General features: G+C 35.4%; 1 protein-coding gene across 3 annotated transcripts in view; it reads right to left on the bottom strand.

Moving 5' to 3' along the window:
* The window catches only part of NARS2 (asparaginyl-tRNA synthetase 2, mitochondrial), a 102854-nt gene that overhangs the window by 41655 nt on the left and 38068 nt on the right, over positions 1-23131 (bottom strand). For all 3 annotated transcript variants that reach the window (XM_008520336.2, XM_070625771.1, XM_070625770.1), the window contains one exon: positions 10624-10718. In XM_008520336.2, coding sequence (XP_008518558.1) covers positions 10624-10718 — 95 coding nt within the window. The remainder of the gene's footprint in view (positions 1-10623; positions 10719-23131) is intronic.

Here is a 23131-nt window from a genome sequence, read left to right as displayed (position 1 = left end):
ATTTGCTTTTAGACAATGCCAACAGGCATTGCATTTCATGCAAAATGAGTTCTATTTATATCATTACTCAAGGGATTGACTGGGATTTTTTTAAAAACTCACACCAAACTTGCTTATTCCAAAAGCATTCAATCCTTCAGATATTTTGTCTGCTTAGCCAGACCTCAGTGAACTAGATAACAAAAGAGTGGGGCTATTCTCCCACACACTTGGTGGAGCAATTCCCTCACAAAGGAATGCAATACTTAGAAACAGGTAAGAACCTAATGTTTAGAATTCCGAGGCAGCATGCAGATACTGCAGAGTTAACACGTTAGACAGAGACATTAAATCACCATGCAAATAATACCTAACTTAACTAGCAATTAAAGAAAAGCAAATTAATACCATATGCTCTTCTTGCTCTCAGGACAATCTTTTTTATAACAACTACCACATTTCAAATTTCATATTTAATGCCTATCTCGTTCATTAGACTGTACAGGGTCATGAAGGTTGGGATCATATTTGTCTTGTTCACCTCTGTATCTCAGCACCTAACCTAGTGTTTGGCACACAGTTGGCTCTCAACAAATGTTCAATCAAATGAGATTGATTTTTGAGCCCTGGATCAGGCAAGTGGTAGAAACAAAAAGTAAGAGGACAAAGGGGAACAAGACACAGTTTGAGGAATTTACAGGCTAATGAGCACATAAGCATATAAACAGAAAATTTCAATATTTTTTAATAAGCAGACTTGATAGAAACCTTTTTCCAACAGATATTTAAGTCTTTATTCTGTATTAAGTAACAGTTACAAAATTAAATAAAACAGTCCTTAATTTTAAATTCAAAAGCTCAGAGTCTAAGCTAAAAAGAAAAAAAATCAATGATTCCAGTGTTACAAAATAGATAAGAATAAAGCAACATGGGCATATAGAAGAAAGGCATTTGAGCAAGAAAGATGTGGTGGTGACAGTGGGGGTGGGGATTCTGGGTGAGATCATTTTTAAGCTGAGTTTAGACTGATGGGCAAGGGTTAGCTAGACAAAGGCATGGGGAAAGGACATTCTAGGGAGAAAAATAACATATGCAAAGGAACACAAATATGTGAAACAGGATGATGTGATTAGAATATAAGCTGTTTAGGATACCTGAAGCAAAGGGAAGTGGAAGCAAATGACTAAAAAGACGCAAGGCTGTGGAAAAAGAGGAATTTGGAATGATACCTATGTAGGTGCTTTGACAACTGGAAGGATGGTAGTGCCATTTCCTGAGATAGGGAATTCAGAAAAAAAAGAAAAATTAGGGAATAAGATGATGAATTTAGTTTTAAAAACATTGAGGGGGTTATATAACAGCTAACCCAGAAGACAACGGGCAATTTAATTTACAGGTGGGGAGCAGAGCAAATGCCAAGTTAGAGAGAGGAATTTCACACCATTCTGTGACCATCACCTTGTGTTCGTCCAGGTTTTTACTCTAATACTTCCATATCAACAATTCTTCATTAACACCTCCAATTTTTTAAGACCACTACTTTTTCCATCATCACCTTCTACCCCTATTTCCTCACTTCTCTTCTTACCAAAGCATAGAGTCTTTGACCTATCATTACAAAATTCTATACTTATCTACTTCCATCAAACTCACTTGCTCTACCCAACCCCTGTTAATCCAAATATTCACATTCTCTGTACTGTACCCAAGCCAGCTAAACATTCCTATTAAAAAAAGCCTCTGTACTTGCTGCTCAATTTGCCTGAAATGCTCATCCCCTGGCTGTATTACACAAATCATGAAATTGGTAAGGTGATAACGAATGAAGTTCCTGAGTCATTTATACCAATAGTCTGTTAATTCACATCTCTAGCTAAACAGGATTAATTTTTAACATAAATAATACACTAAAAGAAGAAATCTGTTTTAAGGTCTCACCATCAAGGGAATAACATAAAGAACCAACATCATTCACATACATTTAGGAAACAATAAGTTTCGTGGTGATATAATTTCTACGAAATAGAGTAAAAGGAGTGATTAACATATACTTAATGCCTGTTGTGAGCTCAACTTTATAGTAGAAACAGTTCAGGAAAAATTTTAGAAGAATGAGAATTTGTGCTTTACAAATTCAATTTAACAATACTTACTAAATTCAGTAGAAAAATCTACTGAATTATCTACTTTTAATAGGTATAAATATTTAGGATATTTATAATCTATGAAACAGACATATTTGAATAGAACTACAAACTGGCTAAATAGAACATTTTTCTCTTTAGGACATGAAATAGGTGAGTACAATAAGAAAAAAAGAAAAAGAGAATAAATTTTTTTAAAGATTGGCACCTCAGCTAACAACTGTTGCCAATCTTCTTCTTCTTTTTTTTTTTTTTTGCTTTTTCTCCCCAAATCCCTGCAGTACATAGTTGTATGTTTTAGTTGTGGGTCCTTCTAGTTGTGATACATGGGACGCTGCCTCAACATGGCCTGATGAGCAGTGCCATGTCCGCGCCCAGGATCTGAACTGTCGAAACTCTGGGCTGCCGAAGCAGAGCACACGAACTTAACCACTTGGCCATGGGCCGGTCCCAAGAAAAATAATTTCTATTGAGGGTAAAACAGAGAAGGAGTCAAGAAAGAAGACATACTTCATTTGGGCCTTGAGGAATGAGCAGATATGGAAAAAGCAGTCTAATGCTACACAGAGGAGCATCAGAAACACAGAGGTACATGAAAATGCTTGGCACGAATAAAATGGCCATAATCAAAAAGCTCCTGAAAATCAAATGAGTATAAATTAAAGTTCCGATAAGCTCCTAAGTTTCAAGCGGATAAAGAATGAGAAAATCACATGGGATGGGAAGACAGTTTCACACCCAGTTATAAAAGGTACCTCAGTTTAACTCAGGTTCTCATGTTGACACTCTTACCACAGTCACTTAACAAGATGAGTGCATCCTGAGTATGAATGTTTCATGGCTTCTGAGCTCAGCATCTGAACTGATGAGATAACCCAAGGGAATGAGTTTAGGATTGCTCATACCAATCACAAAGCAACCCCCTAATCAAACTGGAAGGAAAGCAACTTAAAGCCCAAACCGATTTTTTCCCCAGAAAATGGAAATAGGTAATTTATTCTCATCATAAAAGTAACAAACACTAGATTTTCAAATATGAAAAAAGGGACAAGTTTAGGGAAAAAAAATTAGCAGTGATAGCCATTGCTTACAAATTGAATGTTGATGTATATTTTTCCTATGCATACATAGATACACATTATATAAACTGGAATCAAATTCTACTTTCTGTTTCATAACCACTTTTTTTCTTTTAACATGTTGTAAAGCTTTATCATCAATTTTAATGGCTGTACAGTAGTCATGGATGATTATTTTACCCTCAGTTTACTGCCAGGGTCCATTATGCCCAGGTTTAATTTTTGAGTTTCTCTGTTGAGTAGCTTTAATTATTTCCAAAAATTACTATTTCATGACTTTTATAATTTCTTAGAGGTTGTATCAGTTTCCTAAGGCAGCCATAACAAATTACCACAAACTGAGTGGTTTAAAACAACAGAAATTTATTCTCTCACAGCTGTGGAGGCTAGAAGTCTAAAACTCAGATGTTGGCAGAGCCATGCTCCCTCTGAAGGTTCTAGGGAAGAATTCTGCCTTGTCTCTTTCCAGTTTCTGGCGGCTCACAGCAACCCTTAGCATTCCTCGGCATCACTCCAATCCCTGCCTCCATCTTCACACGGCCTTCCTCCCTCTGTGTATCTCCTTTGTATCTTTGCATCCAAACCTCCCTCTCCCTTCTTTTATAAAGACACTAGTCATTGGATTTAGGGCCCACCCTAATCCAGAATTGAGATCTTTCATTTTTCATTCATAATGACAAAGAGAAGAGAAATGATACAGACGTTTCATAAATACCAGACAAACCAGGAAATGAATGTAGAGACAGAGAGTAAAAATCTAGTCTTTAACGATGATGGTAAAATTGGTTGTATAAGTGAAATCTCAGACTACGAGACTTCAGATAACAATACCTAAATGAATTTTCTCAAACTCAAGAACTGATAAGTGAATAATACACTTCTAAAGGCAAAAAGGAAATGTGGTATTTTCATTTGATTAGTCACTCCACAGAAGGACTTCATCAAGTAACAATTTGCAACAACAACTTGGACCATACCCACACATTCTGCTGTAAGGATATATGACAATATTCTTTCATTGTTTATAATATTTGTGCATCAAAATTTACCTGATATGGCTTATAAGTGGACAAATGCGGAAGACAAGTGTGTATACAAAGGTGTTTGTATCATGGAAAAATATCACGCAGAAATGAAAAAATTCATAGATTTGATATTCTAATTGGTGTTTATGAATCTAAAAATAAAAATGCTTTGCAATTATGGAGTAGAAAAGATGGCTGCCCTCTCTTCAACAAAAGTTTGAGCTGTCAAAGTTCTCAAAAGTAGTACTTTTTGATGATGTGAGTGCAAGAAGCAGAAGTAATAATAAGCTAGAATCTATTAAAGATGTATTTGAAAAAAAATAGATGTATTTGAAATCTGGAATCTGTATTTAAAGCATAGATATATTCCAGGTTCATGCACGGCAGTTGACAGCTACATTCAAAGGGCTGTGTCTATTTGGGGTACTTTCAAATAATAGAAAAGTGAGAATAAAAATTTGGGTTTGCCACCATCATCAAGAAAAGAAAAAGACAACCCACAGAATGGAAAAAAATATTTGCAAATCATGTATCTGATAAGGGATCTGTATCCAGACTATACAAAGAACTCTTGCAACTAAATAATAAAAAGACAAATAACTAAAAAATGAACCAAGGATTTAAATAGACATTGCTCCAAAGATATCCAACGGCCAATACACATATGAAAAGATGCTCAACATCATTAGTCATTAGGGAAATGCAAACCAAAAACCATAATGGGATGCGACTCTACACTTGCTAAAATAGCACAATAAAAAAAGACATATTTGGGGCCGGCTCCATGGCTGAGTGGTTAAGTTCGCATGCTCCACTGCGGCGGCCCAGGGTTCTGATCCTGGGCGTGGACATGGCACAGCTCATCAGGCCACGCTGAGGCGACATCCCACATCCCACAACTAGAAGGACCTGCAACTAAGATATACAACTGTGTACAGGGTGGGGTTTGGGGAGACAAAGCAGGAAAAAAAAAAAAAAAAAGATTGGCAACAGTTGTTAGCCCAGGTGCCAACCTTTAAAAAAAAAAAAAAAAAAAGACATATTTATAAGTGTTGACAAGGATGTGGAGAAATTGGAATCTTTATATACTGCCAGTGGGATTGTAAAATGGTGCAGCCACTGTGGAAAACAGCCTAGCAGTTCATAACACAGTTAAACCTACCATGTGACCCATCAATTTCACACCTAAGTACCTACCCAAGAGAAACGAAAACACCTTCACACAAATACTTGTACTCTAATGTTCAAAGAAACATTATTCATAATAGCCAAAAAGTAGAAACAACCCAAATGTCCGTTACCTGCTGAATGGATAAACAAATGTGCTATACTATTTGGCAATAATAAGGCCTGAATTATTGATACAGGTTACAACTTGGACGGACATGGAAAATATTATGCAAAGTGAAACAAACCAGTCACAAACTATGATATACTGTGTGATTCCATTTATATGAAATATCCAGAATGCGAAAATCCACAGAGACATAAAGTACACTGATCAGTGGTTGCCTAGGGTGGGAGGGAGGATGAGGAGTGACTGCCAACAGGAAAAAGTTTCTTTTTGGGTAATAAAAATATTCTTCAATTCCATTATGGTGATGTTTGAACAACTGTGAAAATATACTAAAACCCACTAAATTGTACACTTTAAATTGGTGAATTTTATGTAAGTAAACTCTCAATAAAGCAGTTTTTAAAAATATGGGTTTGCTATATTTAAATTCTTATTAAATTCTAATAAAGTTGATTTTTGCTATCCCTTTATTTTTACTTCTGTGAATTATTCATAAAATGGCTTAAAAATAAGGTCCATTATTCCCAGATGGTAAATGGTGATGACTATTTTCTTGGTATACTGAGGATTAATCAATCTTCTTAAATGGACATTTAGGTTGTTAGTAACTTTTCACTAGTATAAGCAACCAAAGTTGCTTTCAACATTTTTGTTTATACATCTTTATAAAGCTGTCAAATTATTTCCTTAAGAAAAATTCCTAGAAATGAAATTCTGGGTGAAAAGGTGTTCCTCTAGAGAGGCAGCAGCAATTTATACTTCCAACAGCAATCTTCAAGGAACATGCTTGACTTCATAGCTTAGGAAAAAAAATTCCCAATAAGAAAAAAACACCTGTAACAAAACAACAAAAGAAAAAACAAAACAAAACCAACAAAAAAATGAAAAAAAACAATAATCAAAAACTCTTTCAAATACTTCAGGCTAAGCCTTCCTCCAATTCTGGCTTTAACGACAAGAAACAGAAAATTTTATTACATGACATTTCTTAATTGTAGGTTTTACAATTTAGAACATTCCTAATTCTCTCAGAATGAACATCCCACTTACAAATTACATTTATAGGCAGAAAGTAACAAAAATGCTTAGCTTTCTCTTATTTAAAAAACATATTTATGAGCCAGCCCTCATAGCCTAGTGGTTAAAGTTGGGCGTTCTCTGCTTCAGCAGCCTGGGTTCCCAGGCGTGGAACCACACCTCTTGTCTGTCGGTAGCCATGATGTGGCAGCATCTCACATAGACAAACTAGAAGGACTTACAACTAGAATATACAACTATGTACCAGAGCTTTGGGGAGGGAAAAAAAAGAGAAAGACTGGCCATAGCCATAAACTCAGGGCAAATCTTACCCAGCAAAAAAAAGGAAAAGAAAAACGGCTATAGCTCTGTGCACTGAGAGGGCTTAGAAGCAATAATCCCCCAGTAGCAGAAAGATAACCAGTGACTAAATTCTGGTTTCTAAATATGATTTTCCAGTAAAAGGAACCAGGGCAGCTTGGAGAAATGGGCTGATTCCAGGGCTAGCACAGGGAGAATACAAAATAAGCCTGTGATAATTGCCAAAAGTTGGAAGCAACCAAGATGTCCTTCAGTAGGTGAATGGATAAATAAACATAAATAAAAAAGCATAAATAATGGTACATCCATTAATGGAAGAGTATTCAGCGCCAAAAAAAAAAAAGAGCTATTAAGCCATGAAAAGATATGGAGGAACCTTAAATGCATATTATTAAGTGAAAGAAGGCAGTATGAAAAGATCACACATTGCATGGTTTCAACTATGTGACATTCTGGAAAAGGCAAAACTTTGGAGACAGTAAAAGATGAGTGATTACCAGGGGTTAGGTAGGAGGGAGGGATGAAGAGGAGGAACACAGAGGAACTAGTTTTTAGAGCAGTGAAACCATTCTGTGTCATACTATAATGGTGGATACGGGTCATTACACATTTGTCCAAACCTACAAAGTGTACACCATGAAGAGTGAACCCTAATGTAAACTAAGAACTTTGACTGATAATAAACAATGTCAGTGTAGCTTCATCAGTTGTAAACAAAGTAAAATATACAAACAAATACATAAATCTGGGATATCTCACAGTACTGGAGAATAAGGAAGTACTCAAAAAACAAAAGGATAGGGACACGTCAAAGGACACGAGTCTATCTGAAAGAATTTCCAATAGCTAAAACTAAAACAGTTTGAGCAATAAAATAAATAACATAGAATTGAAGTATAACACAAACTATAAAATAAATATACGTGTGTCCATCTTGACATAAACGATTATATAAATATATAAATAAGGGGTGAAGAGACAAAAAATCTTCCGTACAGAAGAATTCCAAATACTTCCCCTTCTGGGAGGTGGTACTTAATTCCATCCCCTACTTCCCAACCCCTCACTCCCACCTCCAGTGGGGGTAGGCTAGACTTAGTGACTCACTTCCAAAGAACGGAGTAGAGAAACGAGAAAATAGTACATTTTCAGTGGAGGAACTTGGCAACACCTTATCCAAGTCATGAAGGTTAAGATCACCATATGGACATCGCATGCTCCCTGATATGATATGATGGGAAGGGTACTTCACCTCCATGGTATTCCTTCCAAAACTCATATAACTCCCGTCTAATCATGAGAAAAACATCAGGCAAGTCCAGATTGGGATACATTCCACAAGTTGTGAAAAACAAGGAAAGACTGAGAAACTATTACAGACGAGAAGAGAGTGGGGAAACACGACAAATAAATGTAATGTGGTACCCTGAAGTGGATGCTGGGAAAAGAAAGAACGCACTGATGGATAACTGGTGAAATCCAAATAAAGCCTGGAATTAGTTAATAGTCATGTACTACTAACATCGGGTTCTTAGTTTTGACAAATGTACCATGGTAATGTAAGATGTTAACAATGGGGGAAACTGGGCAGGAGGTATACAAAAGTTGGCACTATCTTTGCAACTTTTCTACATTTAAAAAATATTCAAAGATAGAAAGTTTTATTTAAAAACAACAACAAGATTAAACTTTAAAATGGAGCCATAAATCCACTAAACCAACACAGATATCTTTTTGGAAAATGTTAACCTTCTAAATTTAACTACCATTTACTCCATTTTAAAAGTCTGTTAAATAAAGTTAAAGAAAAACAAAGCTGAGAGAAAGAAAGCTAACAATTTCTTATTGGAGATTAAATCACACATGAATCTGAAACATGATGTACTGTATATTAATAGTCCTAGAACTACGCATATTAAACTAGGAACATTTGATTGACATTATTAGAAATACTTCATAACTCAGTAAAAAAACCTCATATTGTGCCAATTTAGCCTTCTGTCAAGTTTCACTGTGCACTGCGGTTCACTGCATTTTCCTAGGAAAGAGGGAACCTATCTACTCCACTAGCGGCATTATGATAGAGAGACAAACGTTTGGTAAGTTCACACCTTTCACATGTTATGATACTTCTGAGGGGAAGACATCTTGCCTCTAACTTCAGAGATAAAAGAAATGAATATTGAAAGACAGTTAAGAAAGGTTATCCAAAACTCGGATATAAGGCCAAAAGGCAGACAGCATGTCCTTTCAACATAATATGGGGGCACAGACCCCTTCGAAGGCTATTTAATTACTAAAGGGAATGTACTTTGCTCCATTATTCTATTTACTATCAAATTAAATATCACAGATTAAGTAAAGTTACATGTTAACTTGCACATTTTTGTTCAGCAGAGTTGCAAATCATTTTCGTCAGAAGAGAAAATTCCAAAGGTTAGGTTTATTGTAACCTAGCCATCTTATTCTAAAATTCCTTCATTAAACGGCCTATGAATACAGAGCTCCTCAAATGCTCTTTCAACTAGCCTATTTTACTTGTTCTCTCAGTAATTAATGAATTGAATAAAATATTTGATATATGCTCACTTAATATTTGCATGAGTCATGTTTTTAATTTTTTAAAGTTATACTGTGACAGGCATAAGGCACTTTCCATGACATACCTGACCTGGCCTTTCCCACATACAGCTCTGCAAATCCTACAATCTCACAGGGCTATTATGATGATAGTTTTTCTGCATGATAATACTGTCAATTATTTAGTTATTGGAATTATCAAATAACATCTTTCTGTCTCAAAGATAAGTGAGAAAAGAATCTAAGTAAAAACATGTTATTTTTATGACCATCTCTATTTCACCATTCACTTTGCATCCTGTCAGTAAAGTATATAAAAAACAAACATCAACACTATTCTATACTACTTCTCCTGAATTTTCCCACCTGCGCATTTTAAAAACAATGGGAAATGCACAAAGATTCCCTTGTTTTCACTGGAGCCATTTCCTGAAGAGATTTTTAAGTCTCAATCTCTGTATGAGATAACAAAGATATATAAAGAAGACTGAGTACTTGCTGAGTTAGCATTAAGAAATTACCCACAGAATCACAGAATAGAAGATTTAGATGGGACTTTAAAGATCTTCCTGTCCAATCCTCTGTGTTAAAGAAAAGGAAAGTTGGGCCAAAAGGAGTATAGTGACTTTTCAGAGGTCTGAGAGTGGCTAAAATTAATGCAATCTAACTTCTAAGACTTTCTAAGTTGCCATACGCCTGTCGTGATGGCCCTGTGGGTTAATTTTCTTAATTTAGACAAATTAGCAGAAAAATTTTTCTTCCATCTGTTCCAGGTACCTTTCTTCTTTAAATGATAGGGGCTAATACCTAGTTGAGGTGTAAACTATAACTGCTTTTACTTTCATAAACATGATTAATTATAGTTAAATCTTGATTACATATTTTGAGATTTAAGCAAAAAAAGATTAGCAAAAAGAAAAGAAAATCACAACTTCATATTTCCACTGTTACATTTTTCATTAAAAACAAAAGTCTAGACAAATGTGGGTTTTTTTAAAGTAAGAAAATTGGATATTGTCAAATTGTCAATCTCAATGTACTTCTGGTGAATTCAAGTGGACTAATCATAAACATGAATTTCAATTTTCAGGTTTTAGCATTGGGAAAGGAAGCATTATTGCATCTCACCCAGCCCATAATCAGTAGTCCATTAAAGCAAAAGAGAAAATAAAATTCCGTACCCTGACATCACTTCTAGGTGAAGCTGTCCCGAGACAGTTAAGAAAGCAGGAACATTGAAGAAATTCTCCTCAGGGACCTTTACTTTGCTTGAAGGCTGCAAACGAAAACCACAAAAAGCTATTACATGTTTTGCTCTGCTTTCTACAGCCACATATGCACCACAACTAAAGACCATAATGCAATGAAACATATGTGAGGACAGGTCATCTCACGAAAATAAGGGCAGTTCTCAGCACACATCTTTAAAAGAGAAAATGCCTGCTTGGGAATTGCTCGGGTCCAGGAATTTGTTCCATATTTCCAAAACATACAACTACCAAAGGACAAAGTACTTCTGTCACGAAATACAATTCTCCTTAAAAAAGATTTTATGAACTAAAAATTTTAAATGGGGAGAATTACATAATCTCTTAAAGTTTTGACTCATGATTGAGATTTAAATTTCTCAAGGGAAGAGACTTTAGAACATGAGTTGTCATATTAGGAAGCTGTTAATAATCATAATTTTAATACAGCTCTTTATAAACTTTTAAACACATTATTTCATTTAATTTTCACCACAACTAGGAGGTGAGAACAGGACCCTATCTTTAAAAGAGAACATGAGCAATTAGATTTAAAGATTTTTATAAACTTACACTATAGATAAGGTGCAAACAGTATTTGAAAAGGGCAGGAAACAAGCCAGCTGATATTTATAACAAGTAAGCTAAAAAAATTATTTGGAGGTCAAACACAATTTAAATAGCATAATTAAGAAAGCCTCTGGATCAAGTTATGGCTATTATACCCTTTTATGGGAAGGAAGCTAATTTACCTACTCAAATTTCAAATTGTGCATTTATTGAAAATGTTTTTGTGTAATGCTGCAGTTACTGTAAAAGCAACAAAGCCAATTTTAAATATGCAATAGAGGATATAACACTCCTTTTAAGAGACTTAGTACCAAATATTGAGTTACAGAAACAAATGAAATGAAGGATCTTATTTAATTCCATTGGTTGTTCTAAAACTATTGCATATTATGTATAGGGGTGTGTGTGTGAATGAGAAATCTACTGTAAAACTTACCAATTGAAATCATTTATTTATTTTGTAATCATTTATTTTTTTTTAACTTACTTTGATACTGGTCCCAAATGTCCTATCATTGCTTTCTTAAAATCTATCTTTGAATCCCATTATTACTGAAAGGATATTGTTTCCCCTTGGAAACAACAGTCTTAAGTATTTAAGACTAAAATATTTTATCTGACCAACAAAATCTCAAAATTAAAGATGCGTTCTCTGTTTCTTCACTATTTACTAAATAATTACTTTTCAAATAAGGCCCAGCACATTTGCAAGAATATTATACTTTCTCCTTTCCTTCACCTCTTTAGTTTACAACTTGTAGCGGTGTTTTATCCTGACTTAAAGTGATTTCTCTCACTCACTGTGCATATAAAAAAGTCTAGCCTTTATGATTAGATTTTAGTCTTTCATTTATTAGCATTTGTACAAAATGGAATCTGACCTTCTCACATCTCTGAAATCCAACTTATTTAAACAGGTACAAACATATCGCTACTTCATTATGCTTTCTTCAATGTCATAGGAAAGCACTTACTGAAATTCAAACTACTTTGTCATAAATTATTTCCTTTTATTTCTCCTTTACATTACAATTAACACATTACATTGATTTTTTAAAAAAAATTTTGTGTGTATTAAGTTATATTACCTACAAATTTTATTTCAGGATATTAAAAGGACATTATAAAATATTGTTTTAAAAAGTAATTGCTGAGAGTGACATCAGCAAAAATAGTAGGATAGGTAGCTCTGAAGGCCTGTTCCTCCACAGGAAAACTGAAGATAGTGAGTCAAAACTGTCAGAATCAACTGTGGAAACTCTGGAAAATAGTCAAAGGTTTATAGCAACAAAATGAATGCTGAATCAAGAAAGAGGAAACTTAAAAATGGTAGAGTCCACTCAACAACAGTAGACCGCACATTCTTCTCAGGTGCACATGGAACATTGTCTAGGACAGACCATATGCTAGGACATAAAACAAGTCTCGATAAATTTAAAAAGATTGAGATCATACAAATTATCTTCTTTGACCATAATGAACGAAACTAGAAATGGTGCAGTTACTTGGGAAAAAGAGTTTCAGATGGTTCCTTAAAAAGACAAACAAGAATAATCTACCAATTCTACTCCGAGGTATAGACTTGAAAGAATTAAAACCAGATACTCAAATAAATGCTTGTACATTAATGTTCATAACAGCACTATTCAGAACAGCCAAAGGTGGAAACAACTCAAATGTCTATCAACAGATAAACGGATAAACAAAATGTAATATATACAAACAACAGAATAATATTCTGCAATTAGACGGAATGAAGTACTTACATATGCTAAAACATGGCTAAACCTTGAAAGCATTATGCTGAGTGGAAAAAAAAAACGACACAAAAGGTTGCATATTGTATGATCCCATTTATACGAAATATCTAGAACAGTAAATCCACAGACTGACTGGTGAGAGCCATGGTCTATGGGGAAGGAGAAATGGGAAGTGACTACTTAATGGCATGGATTTTCTTTGGAGATAATAAAAATATTTTGGAACTTGACAGAGGTGGTAGTTCTATAACATTGAAAATGTACTATATGCCACTGAAATGTACCCTTTAAAATGGTTAATTTTATGTTATATGAATTTCACCTCAATTTTTAAAAAAACATATACAAACAAGTAATTATTGGATTATGACAGGGTCAAAGACTACTAACACAGGATTGCAAATTTAAGATTCAAAATCTTAAATACTTCTGTTAGTAATGAAGAAAGAATAAAAATATATGAATTAAGCATCTAACTTTGTGACTTTGCCAATGCGTAAGGATTTATTTAACAAGATCCTCAAATTGCGACTGATAAATTGAAAAACTGAAAAATTTAACTATGTTAAAATTAAGGATTTCTATTTAATAAAAGAAGATATAGGCAAAGTTAGAAGAACTACAGCTTAAAAATAAAATATTTTCAACATCTAAAAATTGACAAGTGATTAATGGACAGAATATATAAGGATCTCCTGCCAGGAAACAAAAAAGAGAAAATAAGCTGACCCCAACTGGGCAAGGGATATGAAAAGTAGATTTACAGAAAGGAAAATTCAAACAGTTAAGATACATAAAGAAACACTCAAATTCACTATGAAGTAGAGAAACACAAATTAAAATGAGCCATGTTAAGAATTCATCACATATATCAGACTGCCAAAGATCAGAAAGCAGTACAATATGAAGTGTAAGTGTAAATGCAGGATGTGGTAGGCAGATTGCTAAGATGCACCCCAAGATTCTCAGCCCCTGGTTTATTTAATCAACCACCAAGCCAGGTAGTGATACGAAGAGATTTTGGAAGTTTAATTAAAGTTCCAAATCACATGGCCTCAAGATTTGGAGATTTTCTGAGTGTTCCTGACCCCATCACGTGAGCGCTTTAAAAGCAGAAAGTTCTCTACAGCTGGTTACAGAAGAGGAAGTCAGAGATTTGACACATAAGAAGGATCTGACATGCTGTTGCTGGTTAAAGATAGAGAAGGACACGTAGAAAGGTGATTAGAGCAGTCTCTAGGAGCTGAGAGCAACTTGACCAGCAGCCAGCAATAAAATGGGAACTTCAGTCCTACAACTGCAAGGAATTGAATTCTGCTGACAGCAGGAATAAGTGTGGAAGAGAGCTTCAAGTTCCATGAAAATGCAGCTGGCTGACATGATGGTTTCAGCCTTGTGAGACCTTGAGTAGAGAACCCAGCCATACCATCCTGGACCACTGACCTATAGAACTGAGAGCTAATAAAGGGGTGCTGTTTGTGGTAATTTTTTACAAAGCGACAGAAAACTAATTGATAGAGAAACAGGAACCCTTAGGTAATGCCAGTATAGCATAAACTGGTACTGCTATTCTAGAGAACTTAGTGAAATTAAGAATGTACATATCTATGACCTAGGAATTCCACTCCTGGATATATATTCTAGAGAAATTTTCATACAAGTCCATTAGGGAATATATATGACTATTTATTGCAGTATTTTTTTCTGGGTGTAATTTAGAATTGAAAACAACCTCAGGCTCCATTACTAGAAGAATGGATACGTAAAATGTAGCAGACAAATACATTGAATATTCTGTAGCAATGAGAAGAGACAAATTGATGTACCCACAGGAACATGGATAGAATTTCAAAACAAATAGTTAAACAGAAAAAAGTAGGAAACAAGATACATAATACATTATCATTAACGTAAACTAAAACAACATGCACACAAAAGATCACTCATATTTTATGAGGCTACATACATAATAAAAGATATATCAAAGATATTAAAGTGAGTACTTCCAAGAGGGAGAAGAATACACAGTGGGAGTGGGTATTGGGTTAAGGGGAAAAAATAAAACAAGAAAGGGGCTACTTTGGATTGTGTTTTGTCAGCTTGGCATTACTGCTCCCATCTAAACTGAGGACTCTGTTTCCTAGAATCCCTTTTCCTGCACGGTTGCAGGTTACAGTTGGCCATCTATTGTTGGAGAGGAATGTGCACAAGAGTTGAGAGGAGAAAATGAAGTTGAACAGTCATTACTCTCAGAAGATTGTGGCAGTCTGACAGAGTGACACACACCGAGATGCTTGGAGCTCTCTAGTTTCTAGCTTGTCTTCTCTACTACTGACCAATGGTAGTTCCAAGACCCGAATGCAGTCTCAATTGCAGTTACTACAGAGTGGACTGTGTTAGATTAATTGCAATCATGGCTCCAATTTTTCACTCCTCTCTGGATGAGCACCCCTTGGCATATCACACATTAACTCTGAGGTTGGCCATGTGACTTGTTTTGGCCAATGGTATGGTAAAAAAAAATTGACAAAAATAGAGGCGTGAAAAAGTGCTTGTGCATTTCCACATTCTTTTTCAGACCTATACCACCAAAGAGATCATACCCTGATCAGCATGATGGAAGACTTTGAGAGACACATGGAGAAGAGATGGGTTGCAGACTGGCCAGTTCCCAGCCAACCTGTCAGCTGACCAAGCCCAACCCAGATCAGAACTACCCCAATAACCCACAGACTCATGGGAAAGAACAAATGCTTTTGTTACACAGTGATACAATACAAGGGCCTCACAAAGACCAATAACAATAGTGTGCCATGAATGAAAATTACGTTTAACTCAACTCTACATTCCTGAGATTAAACAAATACATGTTCAGATGCACATACTTCTTTCTATAAAAACGACCATAGCCAATCTGCACTAAGCATTTACTTCGTGCCAGTACTGTGCTGAGGAGTTTACAAGCAACCCAATGAGCTAAGTACTAGTATCCCCATTTACAGAGGAGAAAATTGAGACACAGAGATTAATAATTTAACTTGCCTAACATGACTCAGACTATGAACCAAAGTGGTCAGGCTCTAGAAACTCTATCCTTAACCATAATGTGATATTGCTACACAATATTTTCAGGATTCACAAGAAACAGTTAACAGTGGTTGATTCTAGAGAAGGAAACTAGATCACTGGGAAACAAAAGTGGGAAGGAATCCTTCTGTACTTTTTTTTTCCCTCTGAGGAAGATTAGCCCTGAGCTAACATCTCTGCCAACCCTCCTCTTTTTTTTTTTTTTTGCTTGAGGAAGATTAGCCCGGAGCTAACATCTGTGCCAATCCTCCTCCACTTTATATGCAGGTTGCCACCACTGCATAGCTGACAAGTGGTGTAGGTCCGTGCCTGAGATCTGAACTTGCGAACCCAGGCTGCTGAAGCAGAGCATGCTGAACTTAACCACTATGCCATGGGGCTGGCCCCCTCTTTTGTACTTCTAAATTGGTACCTTTTGAACTATGAACCACATTACCTATTCAAAAAATAAATTTAAAATAACTTATTTCTTAAAAAGTGGGGCTTTGAGGTATTATCAGCAAATACTCAAAGTAAACAGTATACCAGTTTTATTTTCTCTGTATTCTTTATCACATAAACACTAACAATTTTATCTTTCGTCCTACGGTAGCATGGATTCCTTTGGTCAGCACCAATAGGAAAATCAAAAAGCCAAGAACAAGGCAGGGAACACAATCAAATACCAGGGAGAATATAGGTAGCTAGGAAAGTCTAACACTGCACTACTTATAACAAAAACAGAGTCAGGGCATGCCAAGAGAAGAGAAGGCCAACGATTCTGAGTTCTCTGAGTAGAGATCGAGCTCATACATCTTGGTATGCTAAGCATCTAGCACAGCGAGAGATAAATAATTGTTCCATAAACACTTGCTGACCAAAAGAGTCTTGTCAAATGTGAGCAGAAGGGGTTAGCAATCAGACAGCAGAAGAGGCAAAGTCTGATGAAGAAGCAAAAAAAAGCACAAAAAACATATGTAGCACATTTAGCGATAAAAGCTTCTAGCAATGTCATGGCTTTGCTGGTCTAAAAGATACCTGAGTGCACCTTTAGTGTGATGTTTGCTTTCAACATAGGCACTGATAAACAGGTAGTATCAGAGAAGGAAACTTCTGTTTCTTATATTAACTTCTATAACTATACTGCTTATAATTCTCTATTACTTTCCTAGTAGAGCTGTAAACAGGTGTTTACTGTGGCTTTTCTTTAATATCACCATCATCTTAACACCTACAAGAATTCTTAAAAATACAAAAGGTAGAGAATATATTTTGAATATATAGCTGTAAGTTTAAAGTGGCTTAGAGGAAACTCTTCATTTTCTTCAGAGAAGTAAATAGTGTGACTCTTGTGATTCTATCTTCCTCCTATACACTCTCAGCCATAAACATGTAATCTGTAGGTATCCCATGTAATTAAATACCATTTTTGGCTAAATATAAAAGACATCTTCTCTCCTCTGCCCACCTTCCCAACACTGTTTCCCTAATTTTGACATCCATCAAACAAGAAGATTTAGAAGAGATGATAAGACAGAATCATCAATATAATCTTCTGATCACTGAAAAAGAGCTCTCTTCAATTTCATCTTTTTCTGCTTTCTCCAGGATGTGGCTCACTCCGTTCCAAAGGAGGCGTGTATCTGTGCACTCTCTCATATACCCTTCTGTTCTCTACAAAGCATCCCCAGTTACCGCTGGGACAGTTTCTTTACTTCCTTCTCTCTTTACACTTATAAATCTCAAAATGGCCCAAACCTATATTAAGCACTATAAGAGTCATAAGTTTTAAAGTAAAAATTAAACATAACATTTAAAATGCCATGTTTTCTATCTTTAAAAAGTTTCTGAAGCAAAATACTGAGCTGGGTGAAAGCATTTGGTTGTTTATTGTATTATTCTCTGTGCTTTCTGAATGTTTAAAATTACAAAAAACTACAGATCAATATTTACAGCTTTTAAAAATGTACAGCATATTATGTGTCAATACTTAATTCTCCTATTTTCAAGCATAAAAGAAACTGTTTCTCCTTCAGTTTCACTGTTTTTGTTTTGTTTAACTGGTGTTCTCTAAGTTTTCATTAACAGTTGCAGTATTTTATCTATATAATCCATTAAACAGTCTTACGGCTGTCCTGTGAATATAATTATTATATATTTCTGTAAGGGAAAATGAATTCTAACATTCAAAATAACCAACTTAAAAATGAACTTTTTTTTTAATAGTTTTTTTTTTTTTTAAAGATTGGCACCTGAGCTAACAACTGTGGCCAATCTTTTTTTTTGTTTGTTTATTTCTGCTTTATCTCCCCAAATCCCCCCTGGTACATAGTTTACATCTTAGTTGCAGGTCCTTCTGGTTGTGGCATATGGGACGCCGCCTCAACGTGGCCTGACAAGCAGTGCCATGTCCATGCCCAGGACTGGAACCCTGGGCTGCCGCAGCGGAGCGTGCGAAATTAACCACTTGGCCACGGGGCCGGCCCCTAAAAATGAACTTTCAAAATCTCTGAATATTATATTTCTGCTCTATCTTAAAAAATAGAAAACAAGATAACTAAAGAAATAAAATAAAACACGTATTTTAGGCACTATCAAAACACCATAATGACAAAAATCAATAAGTATGGGGCAAGTAATGAGATACCAAGCATTCTTGCTGGTTTATTTTCAGAAATATTTTTCATAATGAATGAAAGCTCTGATTCTCAATATTTATTTCAATGTACAGTACTTTAAAAAAGTCTTTATATTCTACTATTTCTCTGAAATAAGAGAAAATACTCAAAGGTTGAAAGAAATATGTTGAGATGGGATAAGAGTAGATGAATTATGTACCATAATTCTAAAAATCATAGAAATTACTACTGACGTGCTGGAAACACTAGAAATGACCACAGCACTGTTATCCTGCAGTTCTTTAGGGAAAAAATCATATATTCACATCACACTATGTGCCACAATGTAAATAAAAATTCTGCAACTTATTTCTGGTTGATACAATTATACGGCCATCAAGCAGACATAGCATCACTTACTTCAGTGATTTGAGATACTTCAGTGATTTGAGATAGTCTCTTTATAGATTTCCACATGTACTTGGGTCTATTTCTGAGCTTTCACTTCTATTCCACTGGTTTACTTGTACACCAGTACCACAGTATTTTAATTTAGAAGCTTTATGGTACATTTTATTACCGGTTATTCAAGCATCTTTGATCAAGTATTCCTTAGCATTAACATGAATGGAGACTTTCCTAAGGTCTTCCATTGAGAAATAAATTTGTGTCTCATCTCAAACATAGATATCTCCCATATTTCCAGTCTCTACTTCAATTCATTTTCCAACTGAACAAATATTTACAGAGTGACTACTATGTGCTAGGTACTAAGCTAAATGCAGGATACAGTAATGAACAAGAGACACGGTCCCTGAGGAACTTCAGTATTTTTAATTTCAAAGGTTTAACACTGTGAAACAAAAGTTATTTAATATGAAGCTTTGCTCCTGGGAGTTTGGGAACTTGTGAATATGTCTGGAGCAGGTTACACTGACAGAGTCCTGACTTATTCACTCATTCATCAATTGGTCTGTGAATAGCCCAAAGGAACTTACAAAACTTTCTCCAAGTTTCTTTCTCCTTTAGGAGTACCAACATTCCAAGGAAAATTGGCTTACAGATTGCTGAAAAAACTAACTGCTGCTCATTTTAACAGCTGAGGTTGGGGATGTCTGAACCACGCGATCCATAGAAAATGACTCACAAGCAGTATCCTCGCCAACCACACTGAAAAGCCAGTCAACACCACTACACACTTACTAGAATGGCCAAAATCCAGAACAATGACAACACCAAATGCTGGTGAGAATGTGGAACAACAGGAACTCTCGTTCATTGCTGGTGGGGATGCAAAATGGCACAGCCACTTTGGAAGACAGTTTGGTGTTTTCTTACGAAACTAAACATACTCTTGCCATACAATCCAGCAATTGCACTCCCGGGTATTTACCTAAAAGAGTTGAAAACTTATGTCCACATAAAAACCTGCACACAGACGTTTATAGCAGCTTTATTAATAATTGCCAAAATGTGGAAGCAACCAAGATGTCCTTCACTACGTGAATGGATAAATAAACTGCGGTGCATCCAGATAAAGGAATATTATTCAATGCTAAAAAGAAATGAACTACCAAGCCATGAAAAGACATGGAGGAAACAAATGCATATTACTAAGTAAAAGAAGCCCATCTGAAAAGGCTACACGCTATGTGATTCCAACTATATGACATTCTGGAAAACGCAAAACCGTGGAGACAGTAAAAAGACCAGTGGTGACTAGGGGTTAGGGGGGAGGGAGGTAGACCATGGGGGATTTTTAGAGCAGTGAAACCACTATATATGCTACTATAATGGTGGATATATGTCATTATGCATTTTTCCAAACACACAGAATGTACAACTCAAAGAGTGTAGCCTAATGTAATCTATGGACTTCGGGTGATAACGTGTCAATGTAGAGTCATCAACTGTAACAAATGTGTCACTCTGGTGGGGAAGGCTATGCATGTGTGGGAGCAGGGGTATATGGGAAATATTTTATCTTTGCTCAGTTTTGCTGTCAACCTAAAACTGCTCTAAAAAGTAACATCTGTTTAAAAAAAGTCAGTCAACATATGGGCCTCTATGATCAATATGCTATATCCTTCATTTGCCAAGAGAAATGGTCTCATTTCTATCAGTCTCAGCAAATATGAATGAGAGAGAAAAAGAACTCCTCAGACAGAATACACGTAGCACCAGGAAGCTGTGGAGGTGGTTGTACTCATATAGGGTACAACTTGATGTTTACTCTGGCTCCTTATTGCAAAGATGAGATTCAGAAATAGGAATGTGGGGTTTTTTTGGTTTGTTTTTATTTTTTTATACTTTGTAAATGTGCCCAGAGGTTTCATAATTAGATGATAAAACCAATAATTAAATAAACACCGAGCAACAGGGCTGACAATTATCACCACATTATCTAAAAACATTCCTTATTAGTAACTTGGAAGCATACTATACTAGGAATAAGGAATATAATCTCACTTGATACAAACAAAAAATTCAATTTCTAAACATATTACAACTCTAGAAAAGGCATTTTTTGATGCAGGGGTAGCAAGGTTTAAGGCACTTTAAAACGTGATAATTTACTTAGGAAACACAAAGAGTATATTTCTAATAAAAGCGCTGAAATGCCACTTTTTAAAAACCTGCTGAAATTTTTTTCTCTAACTTTTCTATTGCAACATACAACATACATGCAGAAAAGCACAGAAAATGTACAGCCCAATGATTTATCACAAAATAAATGCCACCCAGGTCACAAGACAGAACAGTAACAACATGAGAAGACTCTAGTGTCCCTCCCCCCAATAATTCCTCTTTCCTCCCCGAAGATAACTGTTAACCTGACCATCAAAACGTTATATTACTTTTCTAAGAATAAACTAAGCCAAAGCTAGCAGAAAGGAAATAACAAGGATCAGAGTAGAAATACATGAAACAGAAACTAAAAAGACAATAGAAAAGATCAATGAAACTAAGAGAGAAACAAAATAGACAAACCACTAGTTAAATTTACCAAGGAAAAAGAGAGAAGACTCAACAAATAAAATTATAAAGAGGAGACATTATAACTGATACCACATAAACACAAAGGATCATAAGAGACTACTATGAACAATTACATGCTGAAAAATTGGACAACCTAGAAGAAATAGATAAATTCCTAGAAATATACACCTACCAAGATTGAATCATGAAGAAATAGGAAATCTGAACAAACCAATTACTAGTAGGGAGATTGAATCAGTAATCTAAAAACATCCCACTAAAAAAAAGTTTAGAACCAAATGGTTTCACTGGCGAATTCTACAAAATATTTAATGAAGAACTACTACCAATCATTCTCAAACTCTTCTAAGAAATAAGACAAGGGAACACCTTCAGACTCATTTTTATGAGGGTAGCATTACCCTGATAATACCAAAGTGAGACAAAGACACTACAAGAAAAGAAATTACAGGCCAATATCCCTGACGAATACATGTAAAAATCCTCAAGAAAATGTTAGCAAACCAAATTTAACAATACCTTAAAAGGACCATACGCCATGATCATGTGGGAGTTATTCCAGGGATGCAAAGATGGTTCAACATCCACAAATCAATTAATGTGATACACCACATTAACAAAATGAAGGATAAAAATCATACGATCATCTCAACACACGCAGAAAAAGCATCTGACAAAATTCAACATCCTTTCATGATAAAAACTCAACAAAGCAGGTATGGTGGAACATACCTCAACATAATAAGGACCATATATGACAAGCCCATGGCTATCATCATACTCAATGGTGAAATGCTGAAAGCCTTTCCTCTAAGATCAAGAACGAGACAAAGATGCCCACTCTCACCACTTTCATTCACCACAGCACTGCAAGTCCTAGCCAGAGCAATAAAAGGAATAAAAGAAAGAAAAGGTATCCAAATCAGAAAGAAGTATAATTGCCACTATTTGCAGATGACACATTATATACAGAAAACCCTAAAGATACCACCAAAAAACTGTTAGAATAAATGAATTCAGTAAAGTTGAAGAATACAAAATCAATCTTCCGAAGTCTGTTGTATTTCTATACACCAACAATGAACTATCAGAAATGAAGAAAACAATCCCATTTACAGTTGCATCAAAAAGAGTAAAATACTAGGGAATAAATTTAAGCAAGGAGGTGAAAGATTTGTACACTGAAAACTAAGACACTGATGGAAGAAACTGAAGACACCACACATAAATGGAAAGATATTTTGTGCTCACGGATCAGAAGAACTAATATTGTTAAAATGTCCACACTACCTAAAGTGATCTACAGAGTCAATGAAATCCCTGTCAAAATTCCAAAGGCATTTTTCACACAAATAGAAAAAACAATCCCAACATTTGTATGGAACCACAAAAGACTCCAAACAGCCAAAGCAATCTCGAGAAAGAAGA

The sequence above is a fragment of the Equus przewalskii genome, chromosome 6, assembly GCF_037783145.1.
Source record: "Equus przewalskii isolate Varuska chromosome 6, EquPr2, whole genome shotgun sequence".
Lineage (NCBI taxonomy): Eukaryota > Metazoa > Chordata > Mammalia > Perissodactyla > Equidae > Equus > Equus przewalskii.
The sequence above is the reverse complement of the archived record's forward strand: the minus strand, read 5'-3'. Positions and strand labels throughout refer to the sequence as shown.